Source organism: Macrotis lagotis, chromosome 1 (genome assembly GCF_037893015.1).
Source record: "Macrotis lagotis isolate mMagLag1 chromosome 1, bilby.v1.9.chrom.fasta, whole genome shotgun sequence".
In the NCBI taxonomy this organism is placed as follows: Eukaryota; Metazoa; Chordata; class Mammalia; order Peramelemorphia; family Peramelidae; genus Macrotis; species Macrotis lagotis.
In genome coordinates this window covers 882,263,254-882,280,275 of record NC_133658.1, presented here as the reverse complement: position 1 = coordinate 882,280,275, position 17,022 = coordinate 882,263,254, and the positions used below count along the sequence as shown (strand labels likewise).

Genomic DNA, 17,022 nt, shown 5'->3' with positions numbered 1-17,022 from the left:
TTTGCTTTCCATCCTCCTTGGCCTAAGAAGTAGGGGAGGCCTCAGTGAGCCCTTGAAGTTTTCTCCTCAGGGCTCAAGACACCCTTTGCTATGGTTTTTCTGTTAAAGGAAGCCAGGCAGATGAGGATGGAGCAGTTGTGGCAGTGATGTGGATGTTGATCCTAGGGACACTGTTGGTGTGGCCACTGAGTCTGTATGGCTCCTACCACACTAACTTGTCAGAACAGACCCCAGCTACTGAGGCAGAGGATGGAGAGTCAAGGTCCTATTTCACATTCTTTCCACTTTTTCCCTCAACACAAGGATATGACAACTCTTTGTGAAAACCTGCAACTGAGATGGTAGGTATCTCGAGAGCCCACAAAGCAGCCCACAAAGTCCATTGTTCCTTTCTCTCCATCCTGTCCCCCAATTTGAGGAATATTCTCTAATCCAAAAAAAAAAATAACCAACAGGTGAGTATTCATCATCCAAAGAGCTTCTCCAGGGATGGGAGCAGCACAGCCTGGCACATCCAACCCCCCCAGTTAAGTCAGAGAAAGTTATTATTGGTCAGGCATTGTTTTCTTTCCACTAAAACTATTGGTAGTTAAATGATGAACATCAGCATTCAAATAAAGAAAATTCAATCCTAAAAACAAGCATCTGGGAAAGAACAAGCATCTGGGAAAGTTCAGAGGTAGAGAACAGTTCTTAGTTTCATGCCAATGAGATGGTTATGCTACCTTGATAGCATCTGATGGGAGGTGAAAGTCATAACAGGAACATGATTGGATATTCTCAGAACAGAATTCAAATGGCACAGGTTTTAGGAACTGACCCAGCTGAACCTGCACTATGCAAACAAAACCGAATCCTGCTAGGAATAGTTTGAACAGTGGGGCATGTCCTCACAGCAGTTCTTTTTGAGTTGGAGCATCCGCACTTGGGTTTATCTAAAGGGCCTGGTAACAGTTTTCATGTCCTATAATATTCTCATCCAACCAGCAACACATGGGGTCCCTCTGGCCCATTCTTTCTGAGATGGCCTTGTAATTGCTTCCAGAAACATTTCATCAGTCGGCAAAAACATGCACTAGAAAACAATGGGAGCCCAGGTGCTGAGTGGGTCCAAAATTACCAATTTGTGGGAATATTGGTGAGTACCATCTGCAACTTCAATGGGCACAAATGTGTTTGTTGGACCCTGTAGCATGTCAGGAGCCCTGAAATCACTCCAATGAGTTGGCATCAGGGAGATGTGGGAAGAGGAAACAGAAACTCAAAAGGACATGCTAACAGCCTACCTGATGAGGGATTCGAGGATGGCAGGGCTGGGGCCCTTCTGGAACTCCAGCTCCTTGTAATGTAATGCTTTGGCATATGCACGGCACTTGGCTGCTCGCTCACCCAGCAGGACAATACCATTGTCATCTCTGAGTGGCAGCGGACCCTGGAAGGAAGAGAAAGATGGCAGATGAGGCTGAGGACTAATAGGGTCCCCTCATCCCCCAAGCTGGCTCCTTGCCAAACTTAATGGTCACAATGGGAAAAGATGATCTCACCTTGTCACTGTGTTCCATGAATTCGGCCAAATTGAGGAGGGTCTGGGTGACTTCAGCAATGTCCTGAGATGTCAGGGCCAGTTCAATGCTTCTGATCAGCTCGTCCTGCTGGTCTTCGTTCAGCTCAGACCAGCAAGACACAAATGCTGCATTAAAAAGGTCCCTGCAGGGAGAGAAAAGGGAAAAATCAGTTGCCAGTCTACCTGCTCTAGGCCTCCCTTATGCCAGGATACACAGATGATGCGACAGGTTGGATACAAGGGTGATATATGTACAAGGTGAATGGGTGAGGATTTTTCCCTTTTTCAGAGACAATTCTTGATTATCATCATGCTGAAGAGAGGGGAGAAAAGAGCTTTCAATTAACAGGCTGAGGTCTTCAAGGGCCTGGAAGGACTTCAGTATTAGTCTTGTCAATTCCCAAATCCTGGGGATCAGGAAATGAGACATAGTATCTGCTTCTATTTCTAAAAAAAAACCAAGAAGAACTCTTGGATGGTTCCAAGTAAATTTACAGCCAGAACCAAGGAACCTGAGGTATTAGAATCAAAATCCAAATCCACAGGAGATGAGAGGATTGCCAAGCCTTTTTCCAATGACAGGCAACTCCTCAGGAAGCTTTAGCAGCTGAGACTTCCTTAAAGACTGAACTTTTTAAAATGAATCCCAAATCCTCAGGATGACCTGAGTTCCTGCATCCTCCAGCTGCCTTTTAATCCTAATAGACTGGGGGAAGGGGGGGGGGTGTACAGGAAGTGCTTCCAAAGCCTTAGTCCTTCTTCTGCAGCCACTAGCAACCAGTAAGAGATCAAAGAGTCTCTGTGACTCAAAATAACTGAATTCTGCAAAAAGATGGCCACGGATGGGGAGTAGTAGAGGAATAAAATGAAAACATTCATCTGAAGAATGAAGTCAGGAGACTGATGGAGAACTAGAAAGGGAAATAAGCTTTCCTGATTCAAAGGTCTGGAATGGGAGCTAGGTCAGATGTGCTTAGAAGATAATGTGAGTCATAAGGCAGTGTGGTACATGAGTCAAGTCTGAAAAGCCCAGAGAATCCTCAGCAATTCTTTTTTAAGTCTCAGAAACACAGAGAGGAGAAACAAAGTCAATGTTGAGTGGTGGAGAACCTACCCCAACTCCCTGAGGACTGGTTAGTTATGGCTCCTCAAAGACAGCAGTGACAGCAGCCACTGAGAAGCAAGAAATCCTGGCCCCACTGAGTCTAGGACCTATGCTGTTACTCTCTGCCCCCGGCTGCCCAATGGGGGGGGGGGGGGGGAGGGAACAAGACCACTGACTTTCCAATCTTCGTGTGAGTCCGTTTGCCTTCTTTGTATTTGCTCCATTGGTGGAAAAACTCAGAAATGTGCTTCTTCCTAACCACTGACTTACTTTCCTGATGGAGGAAGTTGACCATGGAAATAGGCAAAAATTTCATGGACAAGTACTCAGTTCAAAGGGAGCCTGATTCCTGATGGCAAAGGCTTCAGGAGTCTTTTCCACTTTGCCCATAACCTTCATTGAGACAAAAAATTTCTCCTTTTATGCTTACCTTGCCATGGGATTATAGGCCTGAGCCAGGGCCCAGCAGGAGCGAAGGGATGGAGATGAGGAGTCCTTCAATAATTCCAAGCTCAGTCGTCTTAGCCATTCTAGCCAGTCATCTTTAGAAACCCTCCGGGCTGCTCCCCATGCCTAAAATGTCACATAATCAGAGGCAGAAAGAAATCAATATTAAATATGGACTCATTTATTTAATAATGATTTTTATTCCTAGATTTAGAAAACTGTGCCTTTTGCAATTAAACAACTTCTAGGCATAACTGCAAAATAGGCAACATTTGACTAGAATATACCATAATATAGTAAAAGTTGATTTTAAAAGCTTGCTCTACATGAAAAGTTCTGAAGGTGAGCAGGCTCTGACTGGGAAAGAGGGAAGCCCCAAAACAAGGATCCTCCAATAAGAATGTCAAGTTTTCTGCCCCCTGAATTTTAGAGGGTCATCCCAAGGATCCAGGTTAATTTGATTTATCACGGGGAAATAAATAGGCAGTGCACCCAGAGCTCAAATGATTGGGATGGCACAGGCAAAAGTCAAAAAGCTGCTGGGGTCCTGGTCCCCAGCTTCAATTCTTAGCAAAAGGCAGCTCCAGGGTTGACCTGAGCCCCCACCTAGCAAGAAGAGACACTTGTAATTGTTTAAGTAACTGTCATCACTTTTTTTTGTTGGGGGGGGGGCTGTAATTTATTTAATTTTTAAAATTCTTTTACTATTTCAAATTCTTTCCCTTCCTCCACCTATTAATAAAGGAAGAAATATAATGCCCATTATACATATGAAGTCACGCAAAATGAATTTCTATATTAGCCATGTTGTGGGGGAAAAAACCCCAAGAAAAATAAAGAATATCTATGCTTCAATAGGTAAGCAGAGTTCCCCAGTTCTCTCTCTAGATGTAGATTTTTTTTTTTGGTGTGTGTGTGTATCTGTCTGTCTGTTTTTCTACCCACAGCAGGTACTTTTAAAATCTCTACCCATATAAAACAAACTGGAGACATCAGGGACTAGTAAACTGGGTGACAGGGTCATTGTTCAGCAGCCAGAGGCTTTGAGTCAGCTCTGAAATGGGGCAGCCAGGCACCTGGTTTAAGGAAGTAAGTGTCCTGGGCGGGATGACCATCTCCGGCCTGTACCCATGTCTGGGTCCCTGTTGGGGGAAGTTCAACTCTGCTCTACTCCATCAGGGCTGCTAGGATGAGAAGCCCCCTAGGTCTCTTTTACATCTTCTATAGTAACTTATATCAAGGCTGGGTGAAATAGTCAAGGAACAGATACATGCGGCCCTGAAGCTGAGTATAGTCCCACGTGCCAAAGGGGAGAAGCCAGAAGCATGGACATGGATAACCTTTCTCCAGCTTGTTGATTTGACTGGCCTCCACACAAATAGCACAGGTGGGGTGGGGATGGGGAGTTCCAGTCACTAATTCAAGGTGCTGAAATGAACAACTTGGGGCATTCACTTAAAAGTTGACATAATAAACATGGCATTACATTTGGTTTCAACAGAGATTCTTTCTATGAAACCATCTAGAAGTGTAGGAAAATTAATGGGCTAAAAAGGAAAAGAAAAATGGTTTCAGAGTCAGCTCTACAATTAGCTAGTGAGGAGGTCTGCAAGTCTTTTCCATGTTCTCAGCCTTGGTGTCCTCTTCTGTAAATCTGGGTTACATGATTTCCAAGTTCTTCTCAGGCTCTAAATTTTCTATCTACAAATCTTGCTAGCTACAACCAGTTCTGACCCTGATTTGAGGGCTAGGCTAACTTCTGATTTTCTTCATTTGGATATGCAATTTAGACAAAGATCTTTCCACACTTCCCAATTTCCCCCCTTTCCAATGAAAAGGCTTATGGTCCCATATTAGGGCCTGGCACTCCTACTGTGCAGACTTTCATTTCCAAGAGGCACCTTCCTGGCACTGTCCATGTACCCACCTTCTGCAAGTTGATGGTGCTGACATGCAGTTTCTTCATGGGTCCAGTCTCCACTGGTCCACTGGCTAGGGCATCCCCCTGACTGCCCTTCATCATTCGATGCTGATAAATTAAAGGATCTTCTTCTTCATCAGCTAGTGTGTAGCCCTGTAACCAGAGATGGAGACAGCTGGTGTTGTTGCTGGACTTTCCTAGAACGTCAACAATCCTTTAATCATATGGGCTGCTTTCCCTTTCCTTCCTCGCTCTGGAAAATTCTGTTCACTGTTTATATCAGGCTAACCAGTGGACAGTAAAAAGCTAGAATTCTGTACAGAGTCACCCATGGTTAGTATTCATTCGGTCAGTCATTCATTTAATAAGCAATTATTAGGTACCCATAAGATGCTGGGAACACAGAAACAAAAAAATAAAATGTCCCTCTCCTAGAAGGGCTTTTATTCTATAGTGTGGAGGATTGTACATAAAGAAATGAATATGAAATGATCCAAAATAACCGCCAGTCACCCATGCCAATTAAGACACTGCTGAAGGAAGAAGTAAAAACTAGAAAATGATGAAATAGTACAAGAGCCAGGGCCAGTTAAGTGAACTTCATTTAGTATCACCAGTCCAAATCCTAAAAAAATGAATGAGGGAAAGAGGCCAGGGATTAGAAACAAAGACAAAGATGAGCTTACCTTGACAATCCTACAAATGAGCATGTCATAGCGCTGATGGTTGACTCTGTGTCTCACCAGGACTTTATTCACCATTGGGATAAAAATCTGGTACTATAATAGGAGACAGAAAAGTTTAGAAAACACAACTAAGAAATGAAGGTGGATTTATTCGTTGTATTTCTAAGATGCAGGAGGAAAATCCTTAAAAATGAGCAAAAGAGCTAAAAAAAGTCAACCCAATTTTTACTGGCTTATTTGAAGGTTGAATGATAGAGAGGGGAGAAAAATCATGTAATTTGGGATTTTCTTGTATAATCTTGCTTAAAGATTAGAGTCTCCCCATGCTGAAAGAGTCTCAGCTTAGAACTCAATAACCCTGCATTCTCAGGAACCCTTTACTACCTTCTTTCCCAGCTGGAAGACAAGTGAAGACAAAGTGTCCATGGCTGTGGAGCGCAGCTCTGGGCTCAGATCCAGTGTCCGTACGATGGGATGGATGATTCGGGATGCATAGTCGGTGAAATCTAGAGACTCAGTCAAGCGATCAACAGTCTCCAAGGCTGCCCTACAATCAATCAGAAGGAGAAGTGCCTGAGAGGTCGGGTTTCCTTCTCAAGTTAGAGCAACTTAGATGAAATGAACTTAATACTGGGTCCAGTGGGAGAGGGAGATTTCAGATTTAAATAAACCTGGGTCATTTTAATACTATAGAATGGGGGCTAAAATAACACGAAGGTGGAAGTGGCCCAAGAACCTAAAAGAAACCATGAAGCTTTATCTATTGACTGTTAAGAGTCAAAGGGCAGCTGCTTACTTGCGAGCTGCTAAAGGAACATCAGGGGCATCAAAGAGCTTCACAATCGGAGGCAAGAGCAAATGCAAGTAGTCATCCAGGTTGGCCCCAAACAGCTGGATTGCGTTCAACAACTGGGAAAGGGAAACAAAAGAACTGCCATTAAACAAGCTTCAATGAGCCGGGCTAGTGAAGGGAGATGGTAGTGATGGATCACCCCAATCAGGAGATGAGCTACACCCCATGATATGTGGCTCTGAGGCAAGTGAAAACCTAATGATGCTCTTATTAGATGAATGTGCATACTGTACTCCCTTAGCATGCTTCCTAAGTCAAGGGAAGGGACAGTTCAACAGAGGCAGATGCTAGTCTCCCCCAGCCCGCCCCCCCAGTTGTGGATAGCTCAGGGGAGTAGCCCAGTACAGGATGCCATTGGTGCTCTATGGCACTTCAGCTTGAATCATTTCCTTGACCCACATCTGTAGGTCTTTAGTAACCCAATCTTTATTTTTTTGGGAAATTCCCATGATTTCTCAGCTTGCAGAACTCCTGTGTAGAAACTCCCTCCACTGAAGTCAATCAACAGTTGCCCTCGAGCATCCTGAGCCACTGAGAGAAGCCTCGCCATGGTGACATGGCCAGAACCTCTGACCCTAGTCTTCCTGGTGGTGAGGACCCACAGCCTCTCAGTTTGGACACACAACCCTGGCCACTCACCTTGATGGAGACAGTACGTCCAGTGCTGCTATCATGCATGAAGAGCCGCAGCATGTGGGGAATCAGCTGGGGCAAGTAGAGCTTGAATTCGCCCCCCAAGGCGACCACAATCTGCTCAATAAGAAGGATGATTGTGCTCTGGATGGAGCTATTCATGACCCAGAACTCCTACAGGGACAGAGAGAGGAGGGGTGTGAAAGCCACTTCGAGATGAGTCCCGAGCACAAAGCCCACACTTTCACTTGTGGGTGGGCCAAGTGAGAGGGTCTTTTCTGTTCTGTAGAACTGAAGGGTGCTTGTACAGGCCAGGGAGATGTTCCCTCACAATCACAGAAAGGTTATTGAAGTGGTGGTGAAGTCAATGGAACAGTCAGATCTTGATGGAGAGAGGGTCACCTGAGGGGATTAGCAGAGCGGAGAGGGTGGTAACATCAGAAGATAGCTTCTATGGGACAAGTGGCCAAATAAAAAAAGCTATTTTAAAGAGGAGTGGGCAAAAAGAAACATGAAACTGAAGGTGTAAAATCAAGTAGCAGAAAAGGGGGCACCCCTGTCACTGCTCAGCCCTTTCCACCAACCCTCTAAATGACAGAAGTAATGCTGCTGTCTAGAGTCAATCCTTTCGGGGCCTGGTAATTGAAGGTTGGTCAACAAAAGCACTTTGAACAGCTTCTATGAAAGTCATGATGAAAAGTAAGTTCTTATTAAGAAGAAATCAAAACCAAAAAAGATAAAACCCAAGTCAGAAGGCCCCAAGGAAACTGCCTTTCCTTTACTTGAAAAAACGGTGCTGTGTGGGGTGGCTAGGTGGCGTAGTGGATAAAAGCACCGGCCCTGGAGTCAGGAGTACCTGGGTTCAAATCTGGTTTCAGACACCTAATAATTACCTAGCTATGTGGCCTTGGGCAAGCCACTTAACCCCATTTGCCTTGCAAAAAAAAAAAAAGAAAGAAAGAAAGAAAGAAAGAAAGAAAAAAGGTGCTATGGTGAGAACAGTCTGGTTCAGGAAGGTGGGAGCAGACTGGAGAAGGCACCACCATTCTCAAGTCAATGGGGTTCACAAGGGATGATCTAATAAATTCACAGCCACCATGACTTGCTGGAAAATGTTTCACTTCTGCCTTCCATCAAGAAGGTCCATCAGCCCAAAGGGCTTCTCTGCCCCAAGGCCCCAGGCCAGTGGCTGCTGCCAGATGCTGGCAGGATTACTGCACACAAAGAGGCCTTCTTTTCTCTGTCCAGGGGGAATTCATTAAATGCTCTGGTCCCAGAATCACAAAACTGGGGTGCCTGTTATACATGCACCAGCCTGGACCACATTTTGTAGGTGTGGGCCCCACCTCCCAAAGTATCCTGGCTTCAAAGCTTTGGGTGAATAAATCAATCAGGCATGACATCCGCTGCAGAGCTCCATGAATGCCCTTACTTTTCTGATATTACCCACCAGGCTCCTCAGAGTTCCACAGAGCTCCTTGTGTGAGAGCCTCTGAAAAGGCCCTGGGGCTGGGGAAGCCACACTATTCTCAGTTATTTATATCTGCAAGAATTATTGGTGCTGAGCCTGGGGAGTTGAAGTCAGCAGCTCTCCTTTTAGTTCTAATGCTCCTTCTAACCAACTACGTAAAGATGTGGTCTTGGAGGCAAGAAAACAATTTTCTGGTGTTTTCAGGGATGAACAGTTCTCAAGGCTACCTTCCCCATAGAGACACTTAAATTATGCAGTAGAAGAGGGGAAGGAAGCCTCCCTGCCATTCCACACACCGAGAAGGCACTGAAGTCAATGGGAAGTCACCCTGGCAACAACTTCCTGCATGCTACAAACCACATTAACAGCCACAGAGCTGGCAAATGACCCTTTCCTCATTCACATCACTTCCATTTTTGAAAGGAGCAGACTGAGATGTCTCCCTCCTCCTCCTCCTAGGCATTTAACAAGCTACCAGTCTCTGGTGAGGCTCTGACATGGTCCAATCTATTGGTACATGTTCAAGCCCACAGTTTGTCACCACTGCAGCTGGTACTCCATAAGCCACTACATCCTTTTCTTGCGATGGCCTTTTATCCTGAACACTGGGGGTCAGGCACAAAATCACTCTTCTAAACCTAGCTGGATGTGCTTTGGATCAACTGTCACCTGGGGTTTTTAAAAAGGTTTTCCATTACCCTGGGTCAGGGATGAAAAGGGCCTCTTAGCCAGCTCTGCCCCTCTGGTGTTTCAGGCTGGGGATGAGCAGAAAGGCTTTACTCACTCTCATGAGGGTGACGATCTCATCCATGTAGGGTCTGATGTGGCTTCTCACAAAGGACACCAGCATCCCCAGCTGCTGGAACAGAAACTGAAAAGGAGACATCAGTACCCTCCCAGCCCTCAAGATTGACCAGAGACAGCCCTTTATTGACTAAAACTGGGGAGGGCAAGGCTTTTTTGTGAATCACAAAAAAGGGAAAAACACCCAATGATTAATTTATGTCTGAATGCTTCTAGGGAGGGTATGAGCAATCCAGCTAGTAAAGTTGTGGGAGAAAGGGAAAAAAAGGTAGCTCTACTTAAGACTGTGATGTTTTCCATCCTGGGATCACATAAGAGCAGGGCTGAGGTTGATGAGGAGGACAAGAGGGGCCAGTGGAGTGAGAAAAGCCAGGATCCTCCACCTTCTGGTACTGGGATCTCAGGCAGCCCCTAAGCCTCAGCTCCCTTGCATTTAGGGAGAGCTCTAAGGATAGAGGAGAGCCTGGTATATCAGTGCTGGAAGAACTGTAAACTGTGTTCTGGAAGGAGAGGGGCTGCCTTCCCAGCCCTGCAGAGCTGGGATCTGTTGGCGTGATCAATTTCCACATTTCAGTGTCAAATACTAATGACTTTCCTGCTGTTAGTGCTTCCATTCTTTCCACTCAAGCACACAGACACAAGTCTATCTTTTGAGGACAAATAAAAAAGGAACACTGATTTCATATGAGGCTAATTAATTAATCTGATGGAAGGTAGAGGCCTCAAAAAGTGGTGCTGGCAGAAAATAGAAATAAATTCCAAGGGTGTTAGGGCAAATTTATGAATGATTGGCTTCCTGAAGCTGGAACGTACTGAGCCCCTCATGGCAAATGCTTCAGGGCAGCTTCAGCCAGTTCAAACCAAAGCTGGAGGTTCAAGGAGCTGATTCCCATCTCCCAAGAATCTTTTCCCTGAAATGCTCCAGGGAGTGAGGAGTTACCACCTACTATAGCACTCTCTGATTGCATTTTCTTCACCCAGGGCAAATGATAGACTTTAGGCCAGGGAACACCAAAGCATTCTGAGTTGGGAGGGCAGAGAAGTGAGCCTTGCAAGGAAAAGAGCTGCTCTCCTCCTCCCAGAGAGCACAGCCAGATTCTGATGAAGGAAACCTCAAAGTTGGCTTATCTGAGGAGGCATGGCAATGTCACCAAGAGGCAACTGTGCCATACTTTAATAGCCCAGATAGTAGCCTTCTCATCTCTTCTCCCCTTGACTTTTTTTTCTTTAATGTCTTTCATCTGGAAATTAGTATTTTGGGGGAAAAAGTACTGAGGGTTGAAGTGGAATGGTCAAGTTGAGGGGACTATTCACAAGAAAAATTTCCCTCTCATCTCAAGAGACAGCACTAGTAGGGGGTAAGAAATGGCAAACTCCTGTTTGAGGTATTCCATCTTTTCTTTCCAAGTCATTTCTTCAAGGGAAATAAATCCCTCCTTCTGACGCATGCCTGCTGCTTCAACTCTTAAAAAAAAAGGCATGTGGGTATCCAATGAGGTGCCAAAGCATGCAAGTATTTTCAGGTTAGAACAGAGGTGGAAAAGGGCAGCTAGGTGGTACAGTGGACAGAGCATCGGCCCTGGAGTCAAGAGGACCCGAGTTCAAATACGGTCTCAGACAATTACCTAGCTGTGTGACTTTGGGCAACCCCACTGCCTTGCCAAAACCAAAACCAAAACCAAAAAAAAAAAAAAAGAATAGAAGTGGGAAGAAGCATGGGCCTATCATCAGGAAGTAAGCAGTTTCCTAACTTCCTAAACAAACAGTCCTGGGATAAATACCCTAAGGTATTCCACTAGACAAGAGGAGGAGCTATTAGATCTAGTCCAGTAAATTAAGATGAAAAATAGAACTGATTTCAAGAGTTGACCCAGAGCCCTTTCAGAGGTCAGGGCAAACCCTCAGGGCTGTGAGAGTCAGAGTGAAGCTACATCTTCTTGGACAGAAAGGAAGGAGACAGAACAACAGCAGGTCCAGAGTCACAGAAAGAAACATGTCCCAAGAGTTGGAGGGGATGACAGCTGACATGAAGAGAGGCGTCAGGGAAACATTCCCTTGTCTACTTACTTCCCGAATGGCACCATCACAGACCCGGATCACATTGAGGAATGTGGGCATGACTTGGGGTAGGAATTGGACACACTTGAGCCCCAGGGATTTGAAGATGAAAGTGATAGCCTGAACGACCATGGTGTGATGGTGGGAGAGGGACTGGTCTCGGAAGATCCTCATCAGAGCCACCATCGACACAGCTGGGTAGAACTCATCAAGAGGTAGGTTGCCCATGTTCACCAGCATTTCACTGGTACTGTAGTCAGCTGGAACAAAGCCAAAGAGACAGAATTTAAATACAACACCTGACTGACTTTAGGAAGGTGGGTAAAGCATTGGTAAACTGCTCTCTCATACTTTTCTTCTCTTCTAATATCATGCAGAATATAGCAAGGTGTTAAGAACCACCATCACCATGGAAAGAGAGGACTCTAAAGCCTTTCTCCATAGCTGAAATAACAAGATCCTCAAAGACTGCTTCATGGATTATGGTCCTTACAATGGTATGCATCTGACTTAATTTCTTATGGTTATTGTTCACATCTGAGCAGCTGAAGCAACCAATAAAAATAACTACTCTCTCAAATGAAAGTCATTGAAATTTAGTAGATTCATTTAAGCAAACATCTGTTCAACAGCTGCTTGGCCCTCAAGCCCCTGGGGAATTCAGCTGAGTTAATAGTAACTTATACCTGCCCAGAAAAACCAGGGGTCTTAAGGAGAAGGCCTGTGATTTAATAGGGGGCCCTGAGAGGAATAAGGACTCCAGTGGCCAGGAAGATGAGGGATGGCGGGCAGATGTGAACAAGAAAGACCTTGAGTTTTCTCTTCTCAATGACTCTCATCTGCCACGGAGCCAAGAGCACATGTCACTTAATGAAGCTTCTTTCTGGGACAGAGAAGGAAGTGGGAGATGCAATCTTTTTAATATAAGTTCAGAAAAAAGTTAAGAATAAAGGCCTGTTTCACCAGTGAGGAATGAGACCCTGAAATGGCTGTCAAAGGACAAATATCCATTATGACCCAAAATACCCTTGTGAAAGGCAAAGAAGGATCTAGTATTTTTTTAAGAAATAAAAGAGTCCTGGGTATGAGAGTAAGTTATTGGTTTTCTGGGAAGATCGAGGGCAAAATCTATCTTTCAAAAGGGAGACAAAATTCTGAACTCTACCTCCCAGGAGTGTTGTGGAAATGAAGTATATATCAAAGAACCATTGAAGAAGAATGAGATGTCATTATCTTTCTCCCTCCCATACCTGCTCCGAGAATTAAGAGGAAAACCAGCTATGAAACCTCAGAGCCCCAGAAAAGACAAGGAACCTAAAGAAGAGGTGCTCTTCTTTCCCTCTTCCACCAGACTGGAAGCTTCAGGAAGCCGGGCTTGTTTTTTTCACTCTCCCCTTCTGCCTCCCCAGGCCCTGTAGCCAGTTGTTAAATGATTGAAGGACATGCTGGCTTGCCAGATAAAAGCAAATTTCTTTCTGACTACCAGATGAAACTGCCTTTTCATTCAAAATGATTAAATGCCCTCCTACTTTTGAGGATGACTGGACACCCCTCCCCCCCACTTCCTGCCAAAGCTTCAGAGTTCAGGGACTCCATTCCACTTACAAGAATCCTGGCTGGATTTGGACTCAGATAAGCTGACAGCAGAAGCATCCCGGGATTGGTCAATCATGCCGATGTTCACTTTGTGCTTGTAGGGATCCAAAGCACCTAACAACCCCAAAACTCGGATAGCCTGAGTGAGGAAGGAAAAAGTAAACTGGCCCTGAGCCTGCTGTTCCCAAGATGACCACTGCTCTCCCCTGCCCTGATATTCTTTCTAGGTCCCTGTAAATGAAGTTCTTTCTTGGGCTGCAAGGTAGTTTAGTGATCATGGTGCTGGACTTGGAGTGAGGCTTACCACTGTGGGACCCTGGGCAAATCACTTCACCTGAGTCTCAGTTTCCTCATCTGGAAAAAGGGGCTCCTGGAAGGAGCACTTACCTTCCAGAGTTGTTCTGAGGATCTATTGTCAAATGCTTTATAAGTACAAGAGAACTTCTAAATATTCTTATTATCACAGTTGAGATAAGTATCTAGTTGCATGCACCTGCAGCAGATATTATGGGAAACAGACTGGACAGGGAAGGAGAGGGCCAGGGATAGCAAGGCAGTCCCAGGCTCTGGAAGCTTGAGTTATCTTCTCTAGTAAAGAAGGGGGCTGGCCCAGAGGAGGCAAGTATTCCAGTTTTTCTCCTCTTTTCCTTTCCCAGGTGGAGCCAGGTCATCTCAGCTTCCTACCTCCCTCCGGGTGCCCTGGTTCTGCTCGGTCTTCAGAAAGTTCAGTAGCACCTCCAGCAAGGTTGGATATTTCCTGTACGGCTCCACCACATAGCCTGTGCTGGCCACCAGCTGCCCCAGGGTCCACAGGGCCACCTGGAGCAGAAGCAAAAACCAACAAGTCAAGTCTCTGGAGAACTGAGACCCCAGGAAAAACACTGGGGAGCTCTTTGCTGAGAAAAAAGAGTAGTTGTTACACAGAATGCATTTTTCTATTTTTTTTGCAAGGCAACTGGGGTTAAGTGATTTGCCTAGGGTCACAGAAGCTGGATTTGAACTCAGATCTTTCTGATTTCAGGGTCCTCGAATGTCTTTTCTCTTGCTTCCCCCTCCCCCCACAGAGGGCAGTCTGATAGTCTTTACATTGTTTTCATGCTATACTTTGATCAAAATTGAATGTGTTGAGAGAGAATTCATATTCTTAAGGAAAACACAAAAGATAAGACATAGAAAAATTACATAATAAGATAACTTTAAAAGAAAAATTAAAGGGAATAGTCCTTGGTCTTTGTTCAAACTCCACAATTCTTTCTCTGGATACAGATGGCATTCTCCATTGCAGACAGCCCCAAATTGTCCCTGATTGTTGCACTGATGGAATGAGCAAGTTCATCAAGGTTGATCATCACCCCATGTTGCTGTTAGGGTACACAATGTTTTTCTCATTCTCACTGCACTCAGCATCAGTTCCTGCAAACCCTTCCAGGCTTCTCTAAATTCTCATCTCTCCTGGTTTCTAACCACAATTTGTTCAGCCACTCCCTAATTGATGGACATTTACTCAATTTCCAATTCTTTGCCACCACAAATAGGGCTGCTATGAATATTTTTGTACAAGTGATGTTTTTACCCTTTTTCATGATCTCTTTAGGGTACTACCTAGTAATAATATTGCTGGATCAAAGGGTAAACTAAACTAGGAAGAGGGGCCCCCTAAGTCCAGGCAGTTTTAACAGCTGGTTGACCACAGACTTCTACAAGACAAGGAAACAACATACTGGAATTTTCTCTCATTTCTGGGACTAAAAAGATTTTCTAGAAGGTGCTGAGATCGGATTCTACAACCTTAAAAACTAGCAAGGGAAGAGAAGAGAGAATTCTAAATTCAAGGAGAAAGGGAAGAATGTGATTGAATCAGACCCAATAAAGAAAGATTCTAGGGGTGATTTACACATTAGCTGGCCAGGAATGAAGTAGGGCTGGACACATGTAAATTGAAGGCCTGTGCTTCTCCACATTCATCAACATGTCTTTATTAAGCGGTGACTGTGTCCCAAGCACAGCACTAGGTGCTGGGAGTCTGAGGCCCCCAAATGAGCCAACCCCTCTGGGGCTCTCAGTTTCCCCAGCATGCTCTAGCCAACAGATCCTACAGTATGGTGGAGATGGAGGCTTGGAGCCACAATCAGTCAATCCCACTCAACTTTGAGGTGGATCCCATGCTGAATATGGCCTCCCCTGAAGATCCTTGGCTCCCAAACCAAATGGTTCTACCCCTCTATCAAGCCTAATCTGTCCTCTCTGGGACTCATGCCAGCAACTGCCCATGGGGACAGCAAGAACAGAGACAGCTCCTCCTCTCTTAGCTAAACATCTTGTGTTCCAGTCCCAGAACTCCAGTATGCCAAGAGGAGATCAAGGGGACACTGGGGGTGGGATGCTCTGGTACAGCCTGCTGGGGAATCATGCTCTGGCAGCCTCTGCTGAGGACGAGACAAGTAATCCAGCCAGCTGCCCTCTCCAACATCTTTGGTTTGCTGAATCAGTGTGGACAAGAGCCTGGGGACAGACCACAGCCTCCCCAGAGTTGGTCTCTGGGCAGACTGAATGGACTGACATTATAGAGGAAGAGGATGTTGAAGGCAGCATGGCTTGGACTGTGACCTGAGATTTCTAACATTCATTAAAGACATGGACAAAGTTGCCCTGGGAAGGTCATCCTGATCTAAACCAATCCAAACCAATTCAACGAGCATTTATTAAACACCTAAAGTTTCATGTCCCTGGGAACAAAACACATAAAGAATCAAAGTCCGCATCCTCAAGACCTTACATTCTGCTGGGAAAACTGAACCTGGAAAGAGGCTGGTGCACACATAATATGTGAGGAGAGGGAGTGAGCTCTGACATGGAAGGAAGGCAGTCTGCAGGAGAGCACATGAGACCCCAAGATGAGGAGGGGGTGTGTGCAAGTTGTGAGGCCTGGAAAAGGCCTGGGGGAAGGGGAGGAATGGATGGAGTGTTGAGCCCAAGGCCCAGCAGGTATCTTGAATACATTCTGATAGTGGGGAAATGGGAAGTAGGCCTGGAAATACAGGTTAGGCCAGACTGGGAAGGGCTGTAGGAAGGCAGGTATCTTCTATTTGCAGACCATCTGATCCTCACAGCACCCCTGGGAGGTAGGTGCTATCAATATGTTCCCATTTTACAGGTGAGGAAACTAAGGGAGGGGAAGTTGTTTGTCCAGCATGGTCATGGCTATGGAGAATCCAGGCCTAGAGTACTGGGGGTGGGGTGGGGGGTGGAGGGTGTGGGAAAGGTGCCGGGGCCTCCTAGATACCAAACTTGAGAGGCCATCAGGAGCCCTATGGAATTCCTTGAGTAGGGGAATGACAAAGGCCATAGACTGGGCCACAGAACAATTTAACTCCTTTGTATAAATTTGTATTTATGCACTTTATCCTGTCTCCTCCATTAGGATGTCAGCTCTTGTAAGCCAACTGCTCAATATTTGTACTTTGATCCCCTGTATCATCATGGTGGCTAGCATATAGGAGGTACCAACCTGATCATATTTGAGCTGATAAGGTCACAAAGAAAGGCACAGTTGAAAATAGACTGTTCTCAAGGTGCTCAACAATTCTGGCTTTAGATCCTTTTCCTTTCCATCTCCCTATTCCTCCTATTCCACTCATTCCTCCCCCTTCTATTCCTCTCATCCATTCCATTCCCTTCTCTCCCCCATCCCCATGTGGCCAACAGAACAGAAGTACTCACCTGCCTCTTGGCCAACAGAGAAGAGTCCTGCAGCATGTCCATAATAATGATGAAGAGCTCATCGACCCATTTTCGCATTTCCAGGCCACTCACCTGAAGGGAGAGATGGGGTTTCCACCAAGCTCCTGTACACAATGCTGACAGGAGCAGGGTTGGAAAGCCTA

General features: G+C 45.4%; 1 protein-coding gene across 1 annotated transcript in view; it reads right to left on the bottom strand.

Annotated features, from left to right (window-relative positions):
* The window catches only part of MTOR (mechanistic target of rapamycin kinase), a 110,851-nt gene that overhangs the window by 72,240 nt on the left and 21,589 nt on the right, over window positions 1-17,022 (bottom strand). The window contains exons 16-28 of the mRNA XM_074218464.1: window positions 16,859-16,951; window positions 13,823-13,957; window positions 13,148-13,277; window positions 11,552-11,802; window positions 9,465-9,551; window positions 7,216-7,383; window positions 6,520-6,632; window positions 6,108-6,270; window positions 5,724-5,816; window positions 5,044-5,190; window positions 3,100-3,242; window positions 1,545-1,707; window positions 1,287-1,432 (exon numbers count right to left, since the gene is read on the bottom strand). Coding sequence (XP_074074565.1) covers window positions 1,287-1,432; window positions 1,545-1,707; window positions 3,100-3,242; window positions 5,044-5,190; window positions 5,724-5,816; window positions 6,108-6,270; window positions 6,520-6,632; window positions 7,216-7,383; window positions 9,465-9,551; window positions 11,552-11,802; window positions 13,148-13,277; window positions 13,823-13,957; window positions 16,859-16,951 — 1,832 coding nt within the window. The remainder of the gene's footprint in view (window positions 1-1,286; window positions 1,433-1,544; window positions 1,708-3,099; window positions 3,243-5,043; window positions 5,191-5,723; window positions 5,817-6,107; window positions 6,271-6,519; window positions 6,633-7,215; window positions 7,384-9,464; window positions 9,552-11,551; window positions 11,803-13,147; window positions 13,278-13,822; window positions 13,958-16,858; window positions 16,952-17,022) is intronic.